This window comes from Protomyctophum parallelum (assembly GCF_964188405.1).
Source record: "Protomyctophum parallelum genome assembly, chromosome: 15".
Classification (NCBI taxonomy): Eukaryota; Metazoa; Chordata; class Actinopteri; order Myctophiformes; family Myctophidae; genus Protomyctophum; species Protomyctophum parallelum.
Genome location: NC_139710.1, coordinates 32,931,453 through 32,952,141, shown reverse-complemented (window position 1 = coordinate 32,952,141; position 20,689 = coordinate 32,931,453). Strand labels below are relative to the sequence as shown.

Here is a 20,689-nt window from a genome sequence, read left to right as displayed (position 1 = left end):
GCATGAATGAATCAGGAAATCAGGAAAAACAATTCATACAATAAAAAAAAAAGAATTAAAAGAAAAGGCCTATGTAAATATCCTTTTTCCACCTCCTTGTTTTTACTCCAAAGATTTAGAGCAGCCAATTATTTTTACCACTTTTTTCTTCCCAATTGAGTTGTTATTGACTCTCTCTCCTCCCCACACTGGGCAGGGAGTCAGACCACAGCACCCCCTGAGTGCTATTCAGAAGCAGGGATGCAGCTCGTACATTTTTATTGATCGATCAGGCTTATCGAGCCGGGTTCTTATCGAGCTCCACTATCGAGCATTTTATATTATTTTGAGGAAAGACGGGAGACGATACATTCTGAACAGAACCAGTATCTTTTACTACGGCCTTCAAATACAGAACTTTTCAGACGGAAGGCAATAATTTACCTTTTTGCCAATAAAATAATATTACAGATATTACTCCCAGCCTGTGGATCGGTGCGCTCGGTTATGATATCATTAATGTTGCAAAACATTGAGCAGCATGGAGTGTTGGAGTTTGGAAGCGCTCGTTTGAAATGCACTCAACCGTCCTGCCGTACCACCTGTTTCTAAATGTCACATAATGCAGGAGGCAGCAAAATGTTGTGTTATTGAAAACAAGCACTTCCAAACTCTGAAACATAATCAAATGCAGGGCATTTCTTGACAGAAAGTAGCTCATAACGTTTCTATGGTGGATTTTTATGAAAGAAAAACTTTGCAGATAGAAAGAGGATAATTCAAGCTTTTTGTACAGCTGCAATGTTGGTGAGTTTAACATTGTTTAATGCAATCAGACAGGACTTTTCTGTGTGGATGAATGGGGCTGTCAAGGCCAGAAAGTAGTTTTTTGCCACTCAGTGGGCGTTTCCGCATAACTTCCAGGTACGATGATGCGCATGCCTTAGAGTATATATGAATGGAGAGGGCACCCGAGTTCTCCTCCCATCCACTTGCATTAAGTTGCTCAAAAGCGCATGAAGCGATTTCACTCCTCCTTCCGGGTAGGAATAGAGTGCATTCTGGGATGGATTTGCCCCAAAACACATGAACGTGCTGTCGTTGAACGCGCACGAGCGTGCTGCCGTCGTGAACGTGCACAATGATAGTCAAACGGACCAGCGCGTTCATGTGTTTGGTGCCAGCGCTGCAATATCAAATTCGGCCACTATGTCCATTTCGCCTCAGGGTTTCCTCTGGAATGCCGTCTCTATTCATATATACTCTTAAGGCGCATACCCTCTATAGAATGTGTTGTTAGCGCCCCCTACCTGTCTGACTGACCCCCCCCCCCCCCCCCTCCCCCCCACAGAGCTCTATGAACAGGATGGCCATCCAGGCGCTGGAGAAGATGGAGACGCGCAAGTTCAAGGCCAAGATCAAAGGGCAGCGCGAGAGCAACAGCTGCGGGGTCTCCGATTCGCTGAGCAGCAGCTCCACGGCGGACTGCGCCATCTGCCTGGAGAAGTACGCGGACGGAGAGGTAACGGAAGACCCCCCCGCCGCCCCCCTCCCCCGCCTCCCCCTCCCCACCCCGCGGCCGCTGGAATACCATGATAGGACGGTGGTCTTCAACCCATTCTGACCTGAGATCAGATTCATACGAGGTTTCCACTGGACACACACACTGGTCTGATTTTAAACCAGTGGTCCTTCAGAGGGTTCCAGGTGGTCCCCTTGGTAACCAAATGGACCCGTATAGATCTTTAACTAGTCTCGAGAGCGTAAAGTAAGAGCGTAAAATGCTTGAGAGCGTGAAATGAAACCAAATGGACCCGTACGGGTAATTTACAAGAAGTCTACACAATTTAGAGAATGTAGAAGAATTGTTATTTTTCGGGTCAACGTTTTGGCTGTTATCTCCTAAATACAAGCATGGAATAGTGGACAAAGACAACGTTCTTTAGTTTTGGGTCTGAGAGGCTAAATGTCATCAAATGGTGGTTCCGTGTCTCAAATGGGTCTGAGAGGCTAAATGTCATCAAATGGTGGTTCCGTGGCTCAAATGGGTCTGAGAGGCTAAATGTCATCAAATGGTGGTCCGTGGCTCAAATGGGTCTGAGAGGCTAAATGTCATCAAATGGTGGTCCGTGGCTCAAATGGGTCTGAGAGGCTAAATGTCATCAAATGGTGGTCCGTGGCTCAAATGGGTCTGAGAGGCTAAATGTCATCAAATGGTGGTTCCGTGGCTCAAATGGGTCTGAGAGGCTAAATGTCATCAAATGGTGGTCCGTGGCTCAAATGGGTCTGAGAGGCTAAATGTCATCAAATGGTGGTCCGTGGCTCTAATGGGTCTGAGAGGCTAAATGTCATCAAATGGTGGTCCGTGGCTCAAATGGGTCTGAGAGGCTAAATGTCATCAAATGGTGGTTCCGTGGCTCAAATGGGTCTGAGAGGCTAAATGTCATCAAATGGTGGTTCCGTGGCTCAAATGGGTCTGAGAGGCTAAATGTCATCAAATGGTGGTCCGTGGCTCAAATGGGTCTGAGAGGCTAAATGTCATCAAATGGTGGTTCCGTGGCTCAAATGGGTCTGAGAGGCAAAATGTCATCAAATGGTGGTTCCGTGGCTCAAATGCTGAATACATAGTGGGCCCTGGTGTCAAAATGGTTGAGAAGGACTGCCATGGGACACCATGCCATTTCAACCCCATGTAGAGAAACAGTTTTTGATCGATTGAAATGCTTATTAACGGTTTGCAAAACCTACAGTGGTGCGATTATTATACAACGATGCTAATAGTGTTACACAAAAAGCAAGGCCTGACGTGAGGGCTTGTTTTCATTGTGGTTCTGTGCCAGTCCATGCCATTTTTTTCCTTCCCCACAGCTTTTGGACTTTTCTCCTTGGAGCCCCTTCTCCACACGCACGCCCACACACACACACACACACACACACACACACACACGGCCACACATGGGTGTGCACACGCTCACCCTATTTTGACAAATAGTGTAAATAGCTGGTCTAAAAGCTTACACAGCTTGCAGATCTGCTATTTTCGCTATTTTTAAAACTTTGAAAGTCGTTGAAAAATGTCAAGTATTTGTGTCCGTTTTGGACCCCCCCCCCCGTCCCTCCTCCCCCCCCCCCCCCCCAAGGGTCTCACCAGAAACACAGATTTGGACAATGGAGCTGGAACTTCCCTGACGTTGCCCCATGGGGACCTGAAGCCCTTAACCCATTTAGACTTGGACTTGGTTCTACAAAATGCCTTCTAAATCCTGACAGTTTTCTGAAAACCCCATGTTTCTATGTCAAGGACCCCCAAAAATATATGTAATTGGCCGCCGACCCCCCCCCCCCCCCCCCGTTTTTTTCAAAAATAGCAGATCTACAAGCTCATAGCGCGGCACCGAGTGCCGCGCTATGAGCTTGTAGATCTGCTATTTTTCCAACAAGCTAAAGTGTAACATAATGCTTCCAAAAAAACACCAAAAGGGGTTCCCACCCAGAATGGCTTTACGAGCCCTCTCTTCCTTTGACACCCGTCTCGGGGCGGTCCCGGGGCGGTCCCCGGGCCGTTCCGTGCACCTGGGGGAGAGATAACGGTATCCAGTCACACATCGGGGCGTCCGGGGGGGCTGTGATGATTAGGGCTTCCTGTTTTCCCCAAGCGTTGTTCCTCCTTTAATCCGACCACAGAGTCATTTTTGTCGGGATACGAGGCCCAGACCCTAATCTACGGGGGCCTTTGAGGATTTACTGTAACTGGCATTGCTCATCCTCGTCGGAGGGTGGGGAGGGGGAGGGGGGGGGGGACACAAACCCCAAATGCCCAGGAGGGGGGGAGGTGAGGGGGGAGGGGGGTGACAAACCCCCAATACCCAGGAGGTGGGGGAAGCATGTGTGTGCGCATGCATGCCTAAAATATTTGATTGTCCCTAAAATATTGATGTCTGTAAATACACATCAATTGTAATACACAAGTAGTGCGTGTGCACGTGTACGTGTATGTGTGTGCGTGTGCGGTTATGAGTCGCGTCAATAAGGACACACAGAGGAGAAAACGCAACAAAGCAATGTGGCGCCATGTGTTGCACAGAGGAAGTGGCGTTTATATAAAAGGCTGAATGGCATCAAAGACATTTCTTTTTTTCCAGGAGCAGAACTCGGCAACAAAAGGTTGGGGTGGAAAAAACAGCCCCAAAAGATGAGTCACGTTTTTAAGGCACAGAGAAGAAGGGGGGGGGGGGGGTGGCACTGGCAGCCAAACGGTAGTGACTAAAACACATCAGCAGCCTCTAAAGGGATGGTTTGCAGTGTTCATTTTGTAAACTAAAACAGTGGTTTCCAACCTTTTTCATATCATCCATTATTTATTTGGCATTTTGAGCCACAGGGGGCGCATACTTAGTTTAGACTAGTCATTGGTTAGACATGGGTTAAGGTTAGGTTTAGCTGTGCTGCCCCGTGGGAGGTTAGGTTTAGACTAGTCATTGGTTAGACATGGGTTAAGGTTAGGTTTAGCTGTGCTGCCCTGTGGGAGGTTAGGTTTAGACTAGTCATTGGTTAGACATGAGTTAAGGTTAGGTTTAGCTGTGCTGCCCTGTGGGAGGTTAGGTTTAGACTAGTCATTGGTTAGACATGAGTTAAGGTTAGGTTTAGGTGTGCTGCCCCGTGGGAGGTTAGGTTTAGACTAGTCATTGGTTAGACATGGGTTAAGGTTAGGTTTAGGTGTGCTGCCCCGTGGGAGGTTAGGTTTAGACTAGTCATTGGTTAGACATGGGTTAAGGTTAGGTTTAGGTGTGCTGCCCCGTGGGAGGTTAGGGTTAGGGTGAGGGTTTGAGATAGGTTGTAGTTGTAGGACTAATGACTGGTCTAACCCACTGACTAGTCTAAACCAAAAACTGTCTAAACTAAGTACTGCACCCGAGCCACAGACCACCATTTCATGACATAGCCTTTTCTTAGACCCGAGACTAAAGAATATTTTGTTAATTGTCGGTTAATAATTAGTTCACAATTCCATGCTGTATTGAAATGTTGATCAAAATAACAATTTTACAACTATTTTACATTCTCTAATTGTGTAGTACATTAAGTAATGAAGATGTTTAACAGTAATGTAACTCTTGACTGCGTAACATTTGGTTTCATTTTACACTCAAGAGTTAAAGATCTAATAAGGGTCCATTTGGTTACCAGCTCTCCATCATTTAGCTGAGGGACCACCTGGAACCCCCTCAAGGACCACCGGTGGTCCCCGGACCACTGGTTGAAAACCACTGCACTAAAACGATGATGAAAAAAGTTGGTTGACAACCTTTTGTTCAGCGACTGAATACTTAATACAAACAAAGCTATGCCTAAATAATGTAAATATGCTGCCAAATTTGTCAACAATAAATAATTAACTAGACTTACTAAAAGGTTAGGGAGGGACTAAGAGTACAAGAGATTCAGCATTTATTTAAATTATTACTATGCCAACTATGACTTATTATTTTATGCTTGGCTGCGCATGGGTGTCAACTAAAGAAAACCTGTATATATCATCTTTTTTAATTATTATTATTTTTATTTTTATTTATTTTTAAGTTTGTTGTTATTTTTCATATGATTATGAATTGAATACTCAGGACCTGAATGGAAACAAGGTGTTTTCCGTGTTATCCTTTTGGACTAAGCGTTTGACTGTACTGTACTGTACTGTACTGTACTGTACTGTACTGTACTGTACTGTACTGTACTGTACTGTACTGTACTGTACTGTACTGTACTGTACTGTGTAACTGAAAACTCCTTATTGGCAGAGATGCAATCAATCAGTCAACCCACTGGCTAAAGGCATGGCTCTCCTTTGGGTGTCAACATCCTATTCTCTATCGCTGTGCTGCCACCTGCTGGACATTCACGCATACAACCGCAAGCACATCGCAGGTCTCTCTTTTAGAACAATCAAAAACAGGTTGCAGTTTGTAAATGCATTTTTATTATATTTTCGTAACGAGGCAACGTCTATTATTTTGTTGTAATAAGGACCGCGATGAGCGACGCTCTTCCTCTGTGGAATTCCAGAGGTTTTAAAGTAAAGGATTTCTATCTTTGCTTTGGGATATGTTATTCGGTCTTTACACGCACATTAACCCATTTTAGGCGGGAACCCCTTTTGGTGTTAGCATTACGTTAAATATAGCAGATCTACAAGCTCATAGCTCATATGAGCTTGTAGATCAGCTATTTTAGAAAAATCGTTAGAAACATAGCTTTTTTAGAACAGGTTTTCAAACAGACATTTTTAGAATCTGATCTCAGGTCGGAATGGATTAACACCTCTTAGGGGGGGAAATCCGCAACATCGGAGTTGGAACCGGAGACCGATTGGGTCTCCGTTGACCCGCTAAGCGCTGGTCAGAGGTGGACAGCCGCTGCAACAGAGGTTTTTAACAGTGCAGTGTGTTGTAGAGAGAGTCAAAGTCAAAGTTCAATGTCGTGCGATTAGTCACACAACGTTTACCGCAGTGAAATATGTTCTCCGCATCTGTTGGAGCAGTTGAGCTGCAGCGTGCGCCGCGCTCGGGGGAAATCATTAGTTGATTTGACCCCCAAATCCAACCCATTGATGCTGAGTGCCAAGCCAGGGAGGGCATTTAATTGGGGCCCATTTTCTTTACAGTCTTTGGTGGTATATGACCCGGCCCGGGGATCGAACCCCCGACCTCCCAGTTTCAGGGCGGACACTCTAACCGCAAGCCTCACTCCCAATCTTCCGCCGTAGTCTGAAAACCCACCTCTCCAGAGTCCAGACTCCACCATGGCCCGTAGCACTTGCCCTTGCCTAGCCCCTTAGATAGCACTTCATGTAGACTTAGTATTTTAGACAGATTTATAGCTCGTTACGTAGACAGCACTAGAATTGCATTTTATGTAGTCATAGCACTTAATATAGTATAGTATGTATAGTTGACATAGATACTCCACTGTTACGTTCTTAGTTTATACATGATTCATGATAACTATGCATTTTATATGTGATGTATGTCATGCTTTGTTTTTGCTTAATGTAAGTTGCTCTGGATCAAGAGCGTCTGCTAAATGCCTAAATTGTAAATTGTAAGGCCACTGTCTGGTTGAGGACAAGAGCAGAGGAGAGAATGTAGAGGCTAAAACTAGGTGGAAACCATTTGGAGATGATTTAGAATACAACTACAGTGCAGTGCCAATGCAAAGACCTCAGAGGGCAGTGCCTCTTTCACCACCAGCTCTAGCCAATACAAAGAATTTAGATGTCACCACCACACGTGTTGTCGGCAGGCGGAGATCAACCAAGCGTCTTGGCTACGCAAGACTATATTTTGATTTATTTGATGATGGGGTTAGAAAAGTTCCAGACAACTATCTATCAATCAAACTTTTTTTTTTTCTAACCCATTTTGGGCAGGAACCCTTTTTGGTGTTTTAACTAAGCATTATGTTTATGTATCTTTAGCTATTGAAAAATAGCAGATCTACAAGCTCATACTGTAGTGCGCCACCGAGTGGCGCGCTACGAACTTGTAGGTCTGCTATCTTTTAAAAATCGTGAAAATGTGCCTCAAATCTTTGAATATATATTATGACAGAGACAAATCTTTGCTTCTGTGGGAGGTCCCTGGAACAATATATTTTCAGATGGGGAGGCGGAGGCATATTACATATAATTTTTGGTGTCCTTGACATGAAATATCTGATATCTGATATAGAAACATGAGGTTTTTCAGGAAAAAAAGCCATTAAAAAAAAAAATAAAAAAAAATTGACGTCGGGCCTAAATGGGTTAAGAATGTCCTAACCCTAGAACTCCTAATTTGTATGTTCAAAACAATCCCGTCTTGGCCTCTAATGTATTGTTGTTTTGTCCCGTGGTAGGAGCTGCGCGTCATCCCGTGTTCCTCTAACGTGTGCCATGTTGTTGTTTTGTCCCGTGGTAGGAGCTGCGCGTCATCCTGTGTTCCTCTAACGTGTGCCTCTAACGTGTTCCTCTAACGTGTTCCGTGTTGTTGTTTTGGTCCCGTGGTTGGAGCTCCGTGTCATACCCTGTGCCTCTAACGTGTTCCTCTAACGTGTTCCGTGTTGTTGTTTTGGCCCCGTGGTAGGAGCTCCGTGTCATCCCGTGTGCTCACCGGTTCCATAAGAAGTGTGTGGACCCCTGGCTGCTGCAGCATCACACCTGTCCTCACTGCAGACACAACATCATCGGTGAGTTCCTCCTCATGCAAAGCCAAGGACTATCTAAAGAGGACGAGAAGCCAAGACCGTACGGTGGACGCCATGTTGCTCCCTGGAAGCAACATGTACAACTGCATGTACTGTACAACTTCCTGGTCTCAACTGCGCATGTTTCTTTCCTTCCAGGGAGCAACATGGCGTCCACCGTACGGTCTTCGCTTCTCGTCCTCTTTAGATAGTCCTTGATGCAAGCCAAGCCTACCATTTTTTCCCCCACAGATGTAAAAAACAACTAAAAACTAAGCTACGGTCACTAAAAGATTCAATAAATTGGACCAGTTATTCCGTCAACAAACAAAAACTAGACTAAAATGTTAGGGAGCGACTAGTGGACAAGAGATCCTGGAGAGGATTTATTTATTTATTTATTTGACAGGGACAAAGCTCATTAATCAACATGTCAGTTTTCACATCAATGTAAATGGGCCAGAGTTAGCCGAAGCTAAATTCTGTTGTCCCTGGGCAGGCTCTTAAAAAATGAATGATAAAAGAAAGACGAGATAAAAGACGAGTCATTTTATGTTTGGTTGTGCTTGGGTGTAGCACTCTGAAAATAGCAGATATACAAGCTCACAACTCACGCGTGGTGTGAGGCACATAATAATAATAATAATAAAAATGTATTTGTATAGCACCTTTCATGACATGAAATGCAGCTCAAAGTGCTTTACAGAACAATGGAGAAAGAAAGAAAAGAAAAGAAATGCATAAACATTAAAACAATAATAGCAGTAATGCAATACAGTGAGGACATGAATAACAACAAATTCAAAGATCAATTCAAAGAAAGAGTGTAGAAGTGGGTCTTGAGCTGTGCTTTAAAATTGTCTACAGAGGCTGCCTGTCGAAGGTACAGTGGAAGTTTGTTAAACTACAGAGGCTGCCTGTCGAAGGTACAGTGGGAGTTTGTTAAACTACAGAGGCTGCCTGTCGAAGGTACAGTGGGAGTTTGTTCCACGCCGTCGGCCCGTGGAAGCAAAAAGCTGCTTCCCCGTATTTTTTTGTTGCCATCTTTTTAGACAAAGCGAGCAGGCTAGCAGTGGAAGACCTTAGGTGGCGGTTTGGGACATATTTAGGCAGGCAGTCATGTAGGTAGGAAGGTGCGAGACCATTGAGAGCTTTATAAACAAGTAAAATAATTTTAAAATCAATCCTAAAAACAACCGGAAGTCAGTGCAGTGAAGCTAAAACTGGAGAAATATGTTCTCTCATCTTAGTTCTAGTTAAAAACTCTGGCTGCTGCATTTTGGACAAGTTGTCAGTTGTCAGTAGTTTTGGAGGATTGGAGGATATTTGGCTCTGTCGGGTGGAAACATCACACGACTAAAGACTGTTACTTTTCAGGAGTCAAATTCCAAAATGAGCAGCAGATCTACAAGCTCAAAACGAGTTGCTTGTGGATCTGCTACTTTTGATGCTTGTGTGTAGTATGATCAAGTAGGGTGTTAATTGAGTACTACAGACGAAAAACAGTTTAAGTCCAATTTTTATCCTGACCCCTCCACGAAAAGGCCTCGTTGTCCTGACCCCTTATCTATCATTTATACATTATGGATAATTAGTGTGGACTTAAACAGTTTTTCGTCGGTAGTACTCAATTTACGAAAAAACACAAACATTTAGAATATGGAGATATGAGGTTTCTGCCCGACTTAAATATGCACACTTGCATTACTTACAATGAATGGTACAGTACCACCAATCATAAAACATAATGCACTATACTTATTACTACTATGGTAAAGTGCTTTTAAATTGACTTGTTTTACAATTTAGGCATTTAGCAGACGCTCTTAATCCAGAGCGATTTACAGTAAGCAAGAACAACACATCAAATACAATACAAATGCAATAGTGTAAATTTAGTTGATGCGACACACTCTGAGCATACTAGATCCGCTATTTCCACAATTTCAATAGACAAAGTTATACAGATGATTGGATATTTGCAAAACAATATTGCAATTATCTCAAATAATTGCGATCAGGCAAATTCACAACACACTGTATACGGAATTATTCTTTATTATACGGAATATTCTTCTTCTAACCGGGACGTCCTACTCGAGAAAGACCAGCAAGCCCAGGCGGTGGCGTAACCGTCTGGGCACCCGACTGGTAATCCAGTCACAGTGTGCCGCGGGTTCGACTCCCGAGCCCGACACGGCCTTTACTGCATGTCTTCCCCCATCTCTCTCCTGTTTCCTGTCAGCCTACTGTCTGTCCCTTCAAAAAACCAATAAAAGGCGTAAGCCGCAAAAGATATCTTTAAAAAAAAAAGGGAAAAAAAGAAGAAAGACCAGCAAACAGTGGCACAGATTGTTGCAGATGTTCTGATCATGTGTTTGGTTTGTCTCCCGTTTGTAACCTTTATTTCAGGGGAATCCAATTGAGACCAAGGTCTCTTTTTCAATGGCGCCCTGTATACAAACAAAGTACAATTTAATAGTTTTACATACATGACAAACACACACAAAGATATAATACAAAAACACACATACACCAGAAAATAGAATCAGAATCTTAAAAACACATATTACAAAAAGCAGGTGCATACTGTACGCCTTCTTCTAGTTTGAGGTCAGTTAATTAAAAATCTTTAAGAAAATAGCATATGAAACAAGTACATCCAGCTTCAAGTTGTTTTGACAGATATTCCATAGACGTGGAGCATTGCACCCTTAAGGCAGTATATCTCCCAGTTTAGAAGAGGTTTTTGGTACCTTCAACAGAAGCCTATCTTGAGATCGGGTACCATAACTATGAGGTATTTTTTTGGTTTGTGTTGCAGAGCAAAAGAAGGGCGTGGTGGGCCCGGTGTGCATGGATCCCGGTAACCCGGTGCACGGCCGAGGGCAGCAGAGGGTGGTCCTGCCGGTCCACTACCCGGGCCGCGTGCACCGCACGGGCCAGGTGACCGCCTACCCCACCCGCACCACCATGGACCCCCACGGCAACCCCATCACCGTGCTGACCGTGGACCAGCACCCCGACCCCCACCAGGGGGGCCTGTACCCGGGGGTGCCCCACCAGGGCGCCTCGGCCTTCCTCCGCGGCTACCACCCCGCGCTGCACCTGGACCCCCACTCGCTCAACCCCCACCACTGCCACGGCGGCCTGGAGCACCGCGGGGGCCCGCCCGCATACCCGCCGCAGCCCCACAACGCCCCCGGCGCCTTCAAGCGGCCCAAGTTCCACGGCGGGCGCAGCTTCTCGCGGGCCGCCTGCTTCTCGCAGTACGAGACCATGTACCAGCACTACTACTTCCAGGGCTTGACTTTCCCCCAGCAGCAGCAGCAGCAGCAGGGGCAGCCCCTGGAGGGCATGGGGGCCCTGCAGGGCCCAGGGGCCGGCGGGGGGCCCGGGGGTGGGCCCCACAACAAGGCCCACCACGGCAGGGCCTTCCAGCAGGGCCTGCTCTACCCCACCGTGGTGCACATGGCGCCCGCCGCGCAGGGCTCGCGCCTGGTGGACGGGGGTGGCCCGGGGGGCCCGGTGGGGGGCCCGGCGTCGGGGGGCCTGGGGGGCTGCTACCACCCCTCCCACCGCTCGGTGTGCAGCGGCTACCTGGCCGACTGCCCGGGCAGCGACAGCAGCAGCAGCTCCTCGGGCGGGCAGTGCCACTGCTCCTCCAGCGACTCCATGCTGGACTGCACCGAGGTCAGCAACCAGGGCGTCTACGGGAGCTGCTCCACCTTCCGCTCCTCGCTGAGCTCCGACTACGACCCCTACGTCTACCGGAGCAAGAGCCCGTGCCGCGGGGGGGGAGGGGGAGGAGGAGGAGGAGGGGGCGGAGGGGAGGCGGCCATGTGCGTCTCCGGGGCGCCCACGGCGGAGGACTCGCTGACCGCCGCCCCCTCGGGACACCACAACCACGACCGCCTCCAGGCTCCTCCTCCTCCTCCTCCCCCAGGAGGAGGGGGCTACGGTGGGTCGGGGGGGGACCACCACCACCTCTCCAGCTGCAGCAGCCTGGAGCCCGGAGGCTGCAGCGGTCGCTCGTCACTGGAACCCCGGGAGAACGGCGGCGCTACCTCAGCCGGGCTGGCCGAGCCCGCCGGAGGACATGGGGGGGGGGAGGAGCTGTCGGGGGGAGGGGAGGCGGGGCCGGTGGCGGCGGCGTGCGGCTGCTGCCTGGAGGTGGCGCTCCCTCCTCCGCTCGGCGCCTCGGGGCAGGACTCGGACCGAGTCGTCGGGCCGAGTCCCGTGGCGTTGAGCCGGGGCTGCCGCGGCCGGGTGGGGGGCGGCCCGCCGGACTTTCAGAGCTCGCCCCCCTCCTCCAAGAACTACTTTTCCCCGTCGGAGCACATGTGTGGGGGGGGTGGGGGGGGCGGGGGCCCCTCGGAGCAGCAGCTGAGCTACGAGGGGGGGCTGCCCCCCTGCTGCTTCTACAAAGAGATGAAGGTGCACCGGGCGGCGGCGGCGGCCGCGGCCGGACGCTACGGCGAGGACTACGCCGTGAACGTGCAGTACGCCGCGCACCACCACGGCGCCGCGCACCACGACTCGGACGCTAACGCTAACGCCGTCTGCTCCGGGCAGGGCTGCTCGTGCGAACTCAGCCAGAGGATCCCCATCATCCCCGAGGACACGGACTATGAGGCGGACATGATGATGATGATGGGGCTGGAGGAGAGCCAGCAGAGCAGCCTGCTGCCCCCCTCCGGCGTGGAGGCGGAGCCAGGGCGGGGGTCCCAGGGCGAGGCCGGGCGGCAGGGCGGCGAGGGGGGGTTCTTCTCCTCGGGACAGTTCAGGGGGGGGTCGTCGTCGTTTCACCCCCAGGAGGAGGAGAGCTGCGCGCCGCTGTTCCTACGGCCCCCCCCCCAGTGTGGCGGCGCTGGCGGATCGGCGAACTGTACTTCCACTAATAATGAGGGGGCGGGGCTCTGAGCTCCTCCTCCCCGGGGGGGCGGGGGGAGAAGGGACTCGAGCCTGATTTGTACTCGGGCCGCGTCGTGCGGTTGTCGGTGTCGTGCGGGAATATAGGTCCATCTACAAGCTCTCTGAGAAGACGCTGAGAAGATTTCTGTTGTTAAAAGATGTTCAAAAATGATCACAAATCGGATATACACGAGCTCACTACGCGTCGCGTCTCGAAGCGTTGTGAGCTTGTGGTGGTATGGCAGGTTATACTGTTTTCTCGTTCTGTTGCGGGCCGGGCCCTCTTGGAACCCCCTAAAAAAATCCTCTGGGGCCGGGTTAGGGTTAGTTTAAAGAACCACGGTTCGATGGCGATGTGTACACTTTGTGAGCTTGTAGATCTGCCCGTTCACGCCTCGCACGACACACGTCTCACGACGACCTGAGTATGTACAAGGTCTCGGTAGCCCGGCCGTATTATTCTTCGGTACGGAAACCAGTTCAAGTCAATCAATAATAAAACCCTCAAGTTGCCTTGTTGTTAAAACCTGCTCGCTGAATGTTATCATCTTTGAATAGGCTGATATGCAACAGCAGCCATGTTGGAAAGAAGGTCGGCCTCGTCCTGGTCCATTTGAAGTGTAGTACAGGGTTTTTTTTTATACTTACAAGCATCCCCATAACTCAGAGTGTACAAATGTACATTTGTACTCTCTCTGAGGTCATTTGGAACCATAGATATATATGTAAGAAAGCTAGATGGCGCTAGACCCGCGCTCTGGCTGATGGAGAGCGACTTTGCTATGTGGCGGCCATCTTACTTCGGGACAGCATAACATTGTGTCTATGGGGCATGTACTTAAATAACCATAACTTGCTCAATTTTCAACGGATTTTCAAAATGGTTTGGTTAGTTATAAACGTCAGAGACGTCCGCATACTTATATGCTTTCATATGACGTTCATCATATAAGAAAACTAATTTAAGCGGACAAGCGTCCTGAATCATAGGCTACGTTGACAACGTTTGAAATGAACGAACCGTGTTTGTAAAAATCCGTCAGGATTTGAGCGAGTTATGACTGTTTTTGTTTGAGCTGCTCATTGAACATATACTGTACTGTAGCCCCGAAGTAAGATGGCCACCGAGTGAACTACGTCAGAGACTCTGCCTTGAGCCATCTAGCCTTTAATATACGTCTGTTTGGAACCCCCTCGAGGAACCATGAGGGTACCAGGGACCACACTTTGACTCTGTTCGAGCAGAATGAAACGGAACCTTCACTAGTATCATTGGTAACACCCAGTGTTGTTTTTGTCAGCCCATTTTGATTTTAGTTTTAGTCTATAGTCCCTTCAATGGCTTTAATTTTAGTTCCGGTCACATTTTAGTCACCTGGAATGTTTTAGTGTTGGTCTAGTTTTAGTCCGATTAAATGTCATAAGATTTTAGTCGACTAAATCGACAGTTGATTTAGTCGACTAAAATGTATTCTGGTGGGCCTCGATGCCGTCGGAATGACTGTTTTTACACGTGCTGAAAATAGCCGATCAGCTATTTTTAGCATGCAACCAAGAGTAAAATGACTTATAGTGGATCTCTTGTCCACTAGTCCCTTCCTAACATTTTAGTCTAGTTTCTATTTGTTGACGAAATTGTCAGTATATGTAGTCTCAGTTTTAGTCATCATAGCTTAGTTTTCCTTTAGTTTTCATCAGTTAAGAAAAAGGTAGTTTTCGTGGACGAAATCAACACTGGTAACACCTTATGAAGGAGGAATAAGTAAGGATAAGCCCGGTTTCTTTCCAACATGGCCGCCGCTGTGTGCATAGGAGCCTATAGTGTGGATTCCTACTGAAAAAGCGAAGGCCTGAACGATCTCTACACATAAACACACACACTATATTATTATTCAGTTCATTCCTGTGGCCGCGTTGACCGTCTCAGACCCAGAACCAGAACCATGTTGCCATGGAGAGGAGACAGAGAGTTCTGCTACAAATACGGACGGAGGTTGATTGCTGAAACCGAGAGCGTGGTTGGTGTTGGCATTTAGATGTAGGCTATCTGTCACGGGTCAGGATTGTGCAACCATAAGTAGTGACTCTGTAACTGGGCCCATTATTTTTTTCTTCTTTAAAAAAAAATGATTTTTCAGACATAGAGAGACTCCTTCCCCCCCGCCCCGTGCAAACGGAGGATTATATATATTTTTTAAGTATGCTTTCCATTCTTCCACGAAAAACATTTGCATGTACTGTACACGCACAGCACACGTTATACTGTACATGTGCGTGTACAATGTGTTGCCTGTAAAGCTTCAATAAACCACCAACTCATCAGATAAGACAGCTTAAATGGATATAGCTTTACCAAAACAGAAAGACATGGTTGTTGTTTTTTTTGCTCGTAATTTTTGTTCAATATCTTTTTTTCCTTTTCTTTTTTTTCTCTTTTTTTTTTTTAATGCAGGGAAGGGTGGGTCCTTCTCAACGTCTGTGAGCTACACAGCCGCACACTCAGAAGATGAAGCTATATAGTCTAAAAACAAGAAGAATGCACACAGCCGACACTGGTCTCAGTTCTATCCAATACGGAATTAGTTTGTTTTATGCATGTCTCCGCTGTTGGGCAGAAATCTTCTTGAATGTCCTAAAATAAATCGGTTAAATATTTATATGAACGCCACAGAAAGGGAAAGTAGCCCAACGTACACAAGCTCACATTCGGGCTATTTTTGCTTCTTTCGCGTGACACTCTTGTCCGATTTAAATTAGGGCATTAATTAAGAAAAAGTAAAATACATAAGTTTCTGCCCGACAACAATGATATACATTTATGTACAGCTGTGGCCTCTAGCTGTTCAACACGTGCCCAGACCAACACAAAAAGCCTTATGCTGGTTTATTAGCCCATTGGGAGCGGATTCTAAAGACTTTATGCCACTTATACTGTACTTCTGGTCAGGAGTACATAGTATGGACATAGTTGATTTGGGTCAATAGAGCTCTTTAAACATACATTGTTTTAAGCCCTTAATAGTTTTACTTTAGCCGACACTTATCCGATTTCCTCCACGCAGTAAAAAAAATCCTGTTAATTTAACTAAAAATGGACCTGTAAGGGTGCATAAACAGTGCATGAAACTGTGCTCTTGATTTTGGTTTGGTTCTTTATGGTTCTTATATGTATCCAAAGGCCAAAGGATAATAGCTGGGGAAGAAAATAATAAGTAAATGAATAACGTAAGGGTTCCTTATTGTACTGTGACTATTTTTTGTTATTTTTTTTGCAGAAGTTATACAGTAAAAACAAATCAGTACAGTGTACAGGTGGAACCACATGGACGCGTGCATACCGTAATGGTCCATTTGGTCCCAGTTGTACACTTCTCTGAGTTCAATTATTAACGCCAAGGATTTGATGGTGTACACCAGAGGTCGGCAACCTTTCTGACATGAAGTGTTTTTATTGTCTTTATAGTCAGTGTCCTGTGTCAACATTATGTTGAATTATGACACCACATAGCCTACAAAATAAAAACAATTCCCAACAGATGTCGACTGTCCATAAATAGAACGACATCTCTTCATTCTTCTGAACTATTTTCTTTCACATCAGGACATTGTAATGATCATTAGAAATAATAATGCACCTAATCTTCCAGACGCCCTCCCCCAGTTGAACTATTAATGTAGAATTATGTGCAGGGATTTGCATGCATTCGAGAGAGAGCTTAATTTAATGTTATTTAAAAAAAAAAGACAAATCCTCTCTCTCACACACTAATGCCAGTGTGCCAGTGATCGCCCTTCACTGTGCCAATGTTGCCACCCGTGCCTAAGGTTGCTTACCCTTTGGTGTATACACATCCAACAGAGTATATGTTTTGAATTCTATCACATAATACATGCTACAATAATACATAATGTTGGCTCCCCTGCCTAAGGTTGTCTACTCTTGGTGTACACACAGCCAACAGAGTATATGTTTTGAATTCTATCACATAATACATGCTACAATAATACATGCTTTTTTTGCGATATCCGATGCTAGTCGATTCAGGCCTCTGTGTGTGTCCTGCGGACTGTTTTTTTTATACTGTTTCTATGAAATGTACTCATTCTCTTCACAGAGGCAAACCTTCTGGAAAAAATAATCCTATTTATAAAAAAAAGTTAACCCAGTGCTGTTAATCAAGTGGAGAATCTAATCTTGCCTTTTGCATAGAAAAAAAAAAGAAAAGAAAAAACTGTACTGCGAGTATAAAAAAAAGCCAGATTTATACTTGGGATGTTGCATGGTGTCTCACGCCCGCAAATAGAAACATTGACGAGCTTCGATGCTTTGTGTGAGCTCTGTTTTTCGGGATGTGAGATTCTGCCGCCCCCTAAAGTATAATTCAGGCATAACACTTTGGGGTACTTGAGTCACTATTTAATTTTTTTTGTATTGTTTCTAGCACTTAAGAAGATTAAAAAATGTGTACAAAAATTAATATTTTTAAATTTTTTAAGAATATAATTATTTTCTGTCATTACCATTACAAATGTTTTAAGGAAAAGGCTAGAAATCAATCTGTGTATATTTCTGTACCTGTATAGCAACACATTTCATAAATGGAAATATGTTCTCTGAATATTTATTTACTAATATATTTATCTTTAAGCCATGTCTTATGTTCAGAGTGTATGAACGTATTGGAGTTATTTGGTTGCTTTTTATTTTGAGAAAAAAATCACTAACATGAGACTTTGTATATACATGGTAATTGCACACAAGACGATTAAATATTCTCTGACCAAAAACTGATTTTAAAACTTTAGTACCATACAGTTTTGTAATTAAAGTGTACAAAGATCTGTAAAATATACAGTTTTATTCAAGTAAGTGATATTGTGTGGTGTTTTCTTTGCATTGCCGTCATTTTAATTCCATAGCTTTTTTCCTCATATATTCTGCTCGGAATATATCACTTATTGTTGCCCTCGGTTGAAGCACATTGGAGCCGGTGGTGGAAGTTAGCCAGGCTTTGTAGCAGGGGTTTTTAACTGATTTTCAACCTGGGGACCACCACCCTGACTTAGAATCAACCTGGGGACCACCACCCTGACTTAGAATCAACCTGGGGACCACTGTTGGGTTGGGCTTGGCTTTAAGATTAATGCTTTTGTAACACTTGCTATGCATCCCATATCTATACATTCCACTGTTTCTCAACCAATGGTCCATTGACTACTAATAATGTCATAATAATAATGACTCAGCCAGACATTCCGGTGAACTTCCCCCTCTTGAGATTCTTACTCCCTTTTTCTGTTGAATTTATTGACCTCCAAACTTGTCAGTAAAATGACTGCTAATGGACTAATGGTCATCATAGGTCACCGGGTCATTCAGTTCACTGTTTCTCAACTAGTGGAATGACATTTCTAACAAATCCTACATCACTAAATACTTCCAGGGACCACCGGTGGTCCACGGACCACTGGTCGTCCACTGCTTTGTAGTGTTGTGTAGACGAGGCAGCCGCCTCCGTTTTAGTATCTATTTTCTCCTTTGACGTACTGATACTAGAATAGGGATGAACGATTAATCTGTAGAATAATCGGAAACGGCCATAAAAATATCATATCGGTATCAGAAAAGTCTCAAAATAATACAGATTATTAAATCGGTTTTCACCAGCAAAAATTAAATACATTTTAAAATGAATCTACATTTAATTTGTGTAACTCATCTCATTCAGTAGTCATTCAGTTGTGAAAACAGACACTTGGAAAAGAGTATATGCTATTTATTGATTGATTGAATACTTTATTATTATATAGGCCCTATAAGGGGCTTGTTTCCATTGTCGTCCTAGACTGTATAATATCGGAATCGGTCAGAATCGGCAGATATGACCCTGCAAATAATCAGATCGGATATCGGTCATAATTTCATAATCGTGCAACCCCTAGAAAAAAACAACAAAAGCTAATCTCACCATGTTTCAGTAGTAATAATAATAATAATAATAATAATAACTCAGATTTATATAGCGCTTTTCTAAATACACAAAGCGCTTTACATGAGAACACCAGGAACAGACTTTATTAAGAAAAAAGATCAAAGCTAAAAAATAACAGATACAGGGTTAAAAAGATAAAAAGGTAAACGAGGCCTCAACTGGGGAAGGCTATTCTTAGTAGTAGGCCACAACTATGCTAAACTAAAGACAGACACAGTATTGGCGTTCAGCGTGTATTGTAGCCCGTGGCAGACATCCCATTCTCAGGTTCAATGTCAAGTTCAATGATTATGGTTATATCACATGGATCTAGCCCCTGTAACAATAACATTACTGTTTTAGAGTAACTTTGACAACACTGCTGCTGGTAATCTATTCAAATATGCACATTATCTCATTTAAGTAGTAGTACTCGTTTAAGGAGTACCCTGTAATTCCCAGATTGTATAAGAGCATATTGACACTAATATACTAATTGACACTATAATACTAATAAGGTACGAGTATAGCATTTTGTGTCCCAGAATTCCAGGTGCGGTTTGGAAAAAGGATCAATGATGAGGACAGTGTATAGGCCTACAGCAGAAATGACTGCAATATTACTTGCAGTAGGCCTACAGGTGGAGGAAATTAGACCACTAACAGTAATAATATGTTCAGATTCAAGTTCAGTTTTAAAAAGTCTACATTACAGTAAATCAGAAAGCAGGCTGGACATATTAATAGAAATAAAACATAGAATAGAGATGATGGGCATAACAGTGGTGTTTACTGTTTCTATGGGTACCGGCACATTGGAGTGAGAGGGAGACAAGGTGGCAAAGGAGTCGACAAAATGTGAAGATATTGAGATGACGGTGAGTTAGCAAGATGGAGGGTAAGAGCATTATTAAAAGAAATAAAAATAAAGGAGAGATGGCAATAAAGGTGTGAGGAGGAGAGGAAGGGGAGGTGGTTTTAATGGGATTCAGAGGAAAGTAAGAGATATGAGGGGAGCAGAAGGGAAGAGGCAGTAATATCACGTTTAAGATTCGGGGCATACAGGTTTAAATGCATCATTATGATTGTTCATTATTGGAAAACAACACAGGGAGGTGCGATTGTAGGGAGGAGGAAACAGTTAAGCATGTGATGGTGAACTGGGCATATGAATTAGAAAGAAGACAACTAGGGAGAATCTAGCAGAAATTAAAGAAAGGCGATGAATGTGATGATGATGATGAATTCCTGTTCTGTTCTTTGACTATATAGAAGTGTCTATTTGTACGTCTCTAAATGTTTTGATGAATTGAACAAGGTGGACCCTCTTGTAAACAAGTGTAATGCTTAATTGGGTCGTCCACTCACAGTTAACAGTCTTTGTATTGAGTTTGTGCTTGAAATGTAGCTACTGTAATTCTGCAAACTGTTAATAAATATTCCAATCAATCAATCAATGGTATGGGGACAGGTGCTACAGACACATATAATATATCAGAGTAGGGTAACACATTTTATAGAAAGTGGTATCAGTATGTGGTCAACATGTATTAAATATAAGTAGTTATGGGTAACTCAGGGATGGATAAAGAAACCAGTAGGTGGCG

General features: G+C 45.0%; 1 protein-coding gene across 1 annotated transcript in view; it reads left to right on the top strand.

Moving 5' to 3' along the window:
• The window catches only part of znrf3 (zinc and ring finger 3), a gene marked incomplete at its 3' end in the record, with an annotated part of 129,037 nt that extends 115,918 nt beyond the window's left edge, over nucleotides 1-13,119 (top strand). Inside the window, exons 5-7 of the mRNA XM_083783440.1 lie at nucleotides 1,331-1,501; nucleotides 8,097-8,199; nucleotides 11,021-13,119. Coding sequence (XP_083639566.1) covers nucleotides 1,331-1,501; nucleotides 8,097-8,199; nucleotides 11,021-13,119 — 2,373 coding nt within the window. The remainder of the gene's footprint in view (nucleotides 1-1,330; nucleotides 1,502-8,096; nucleotides 8,200-11,020) is intronic.
• Nucleotides 13,120-20,689: the final 7,570 nt, after the last annotated feature.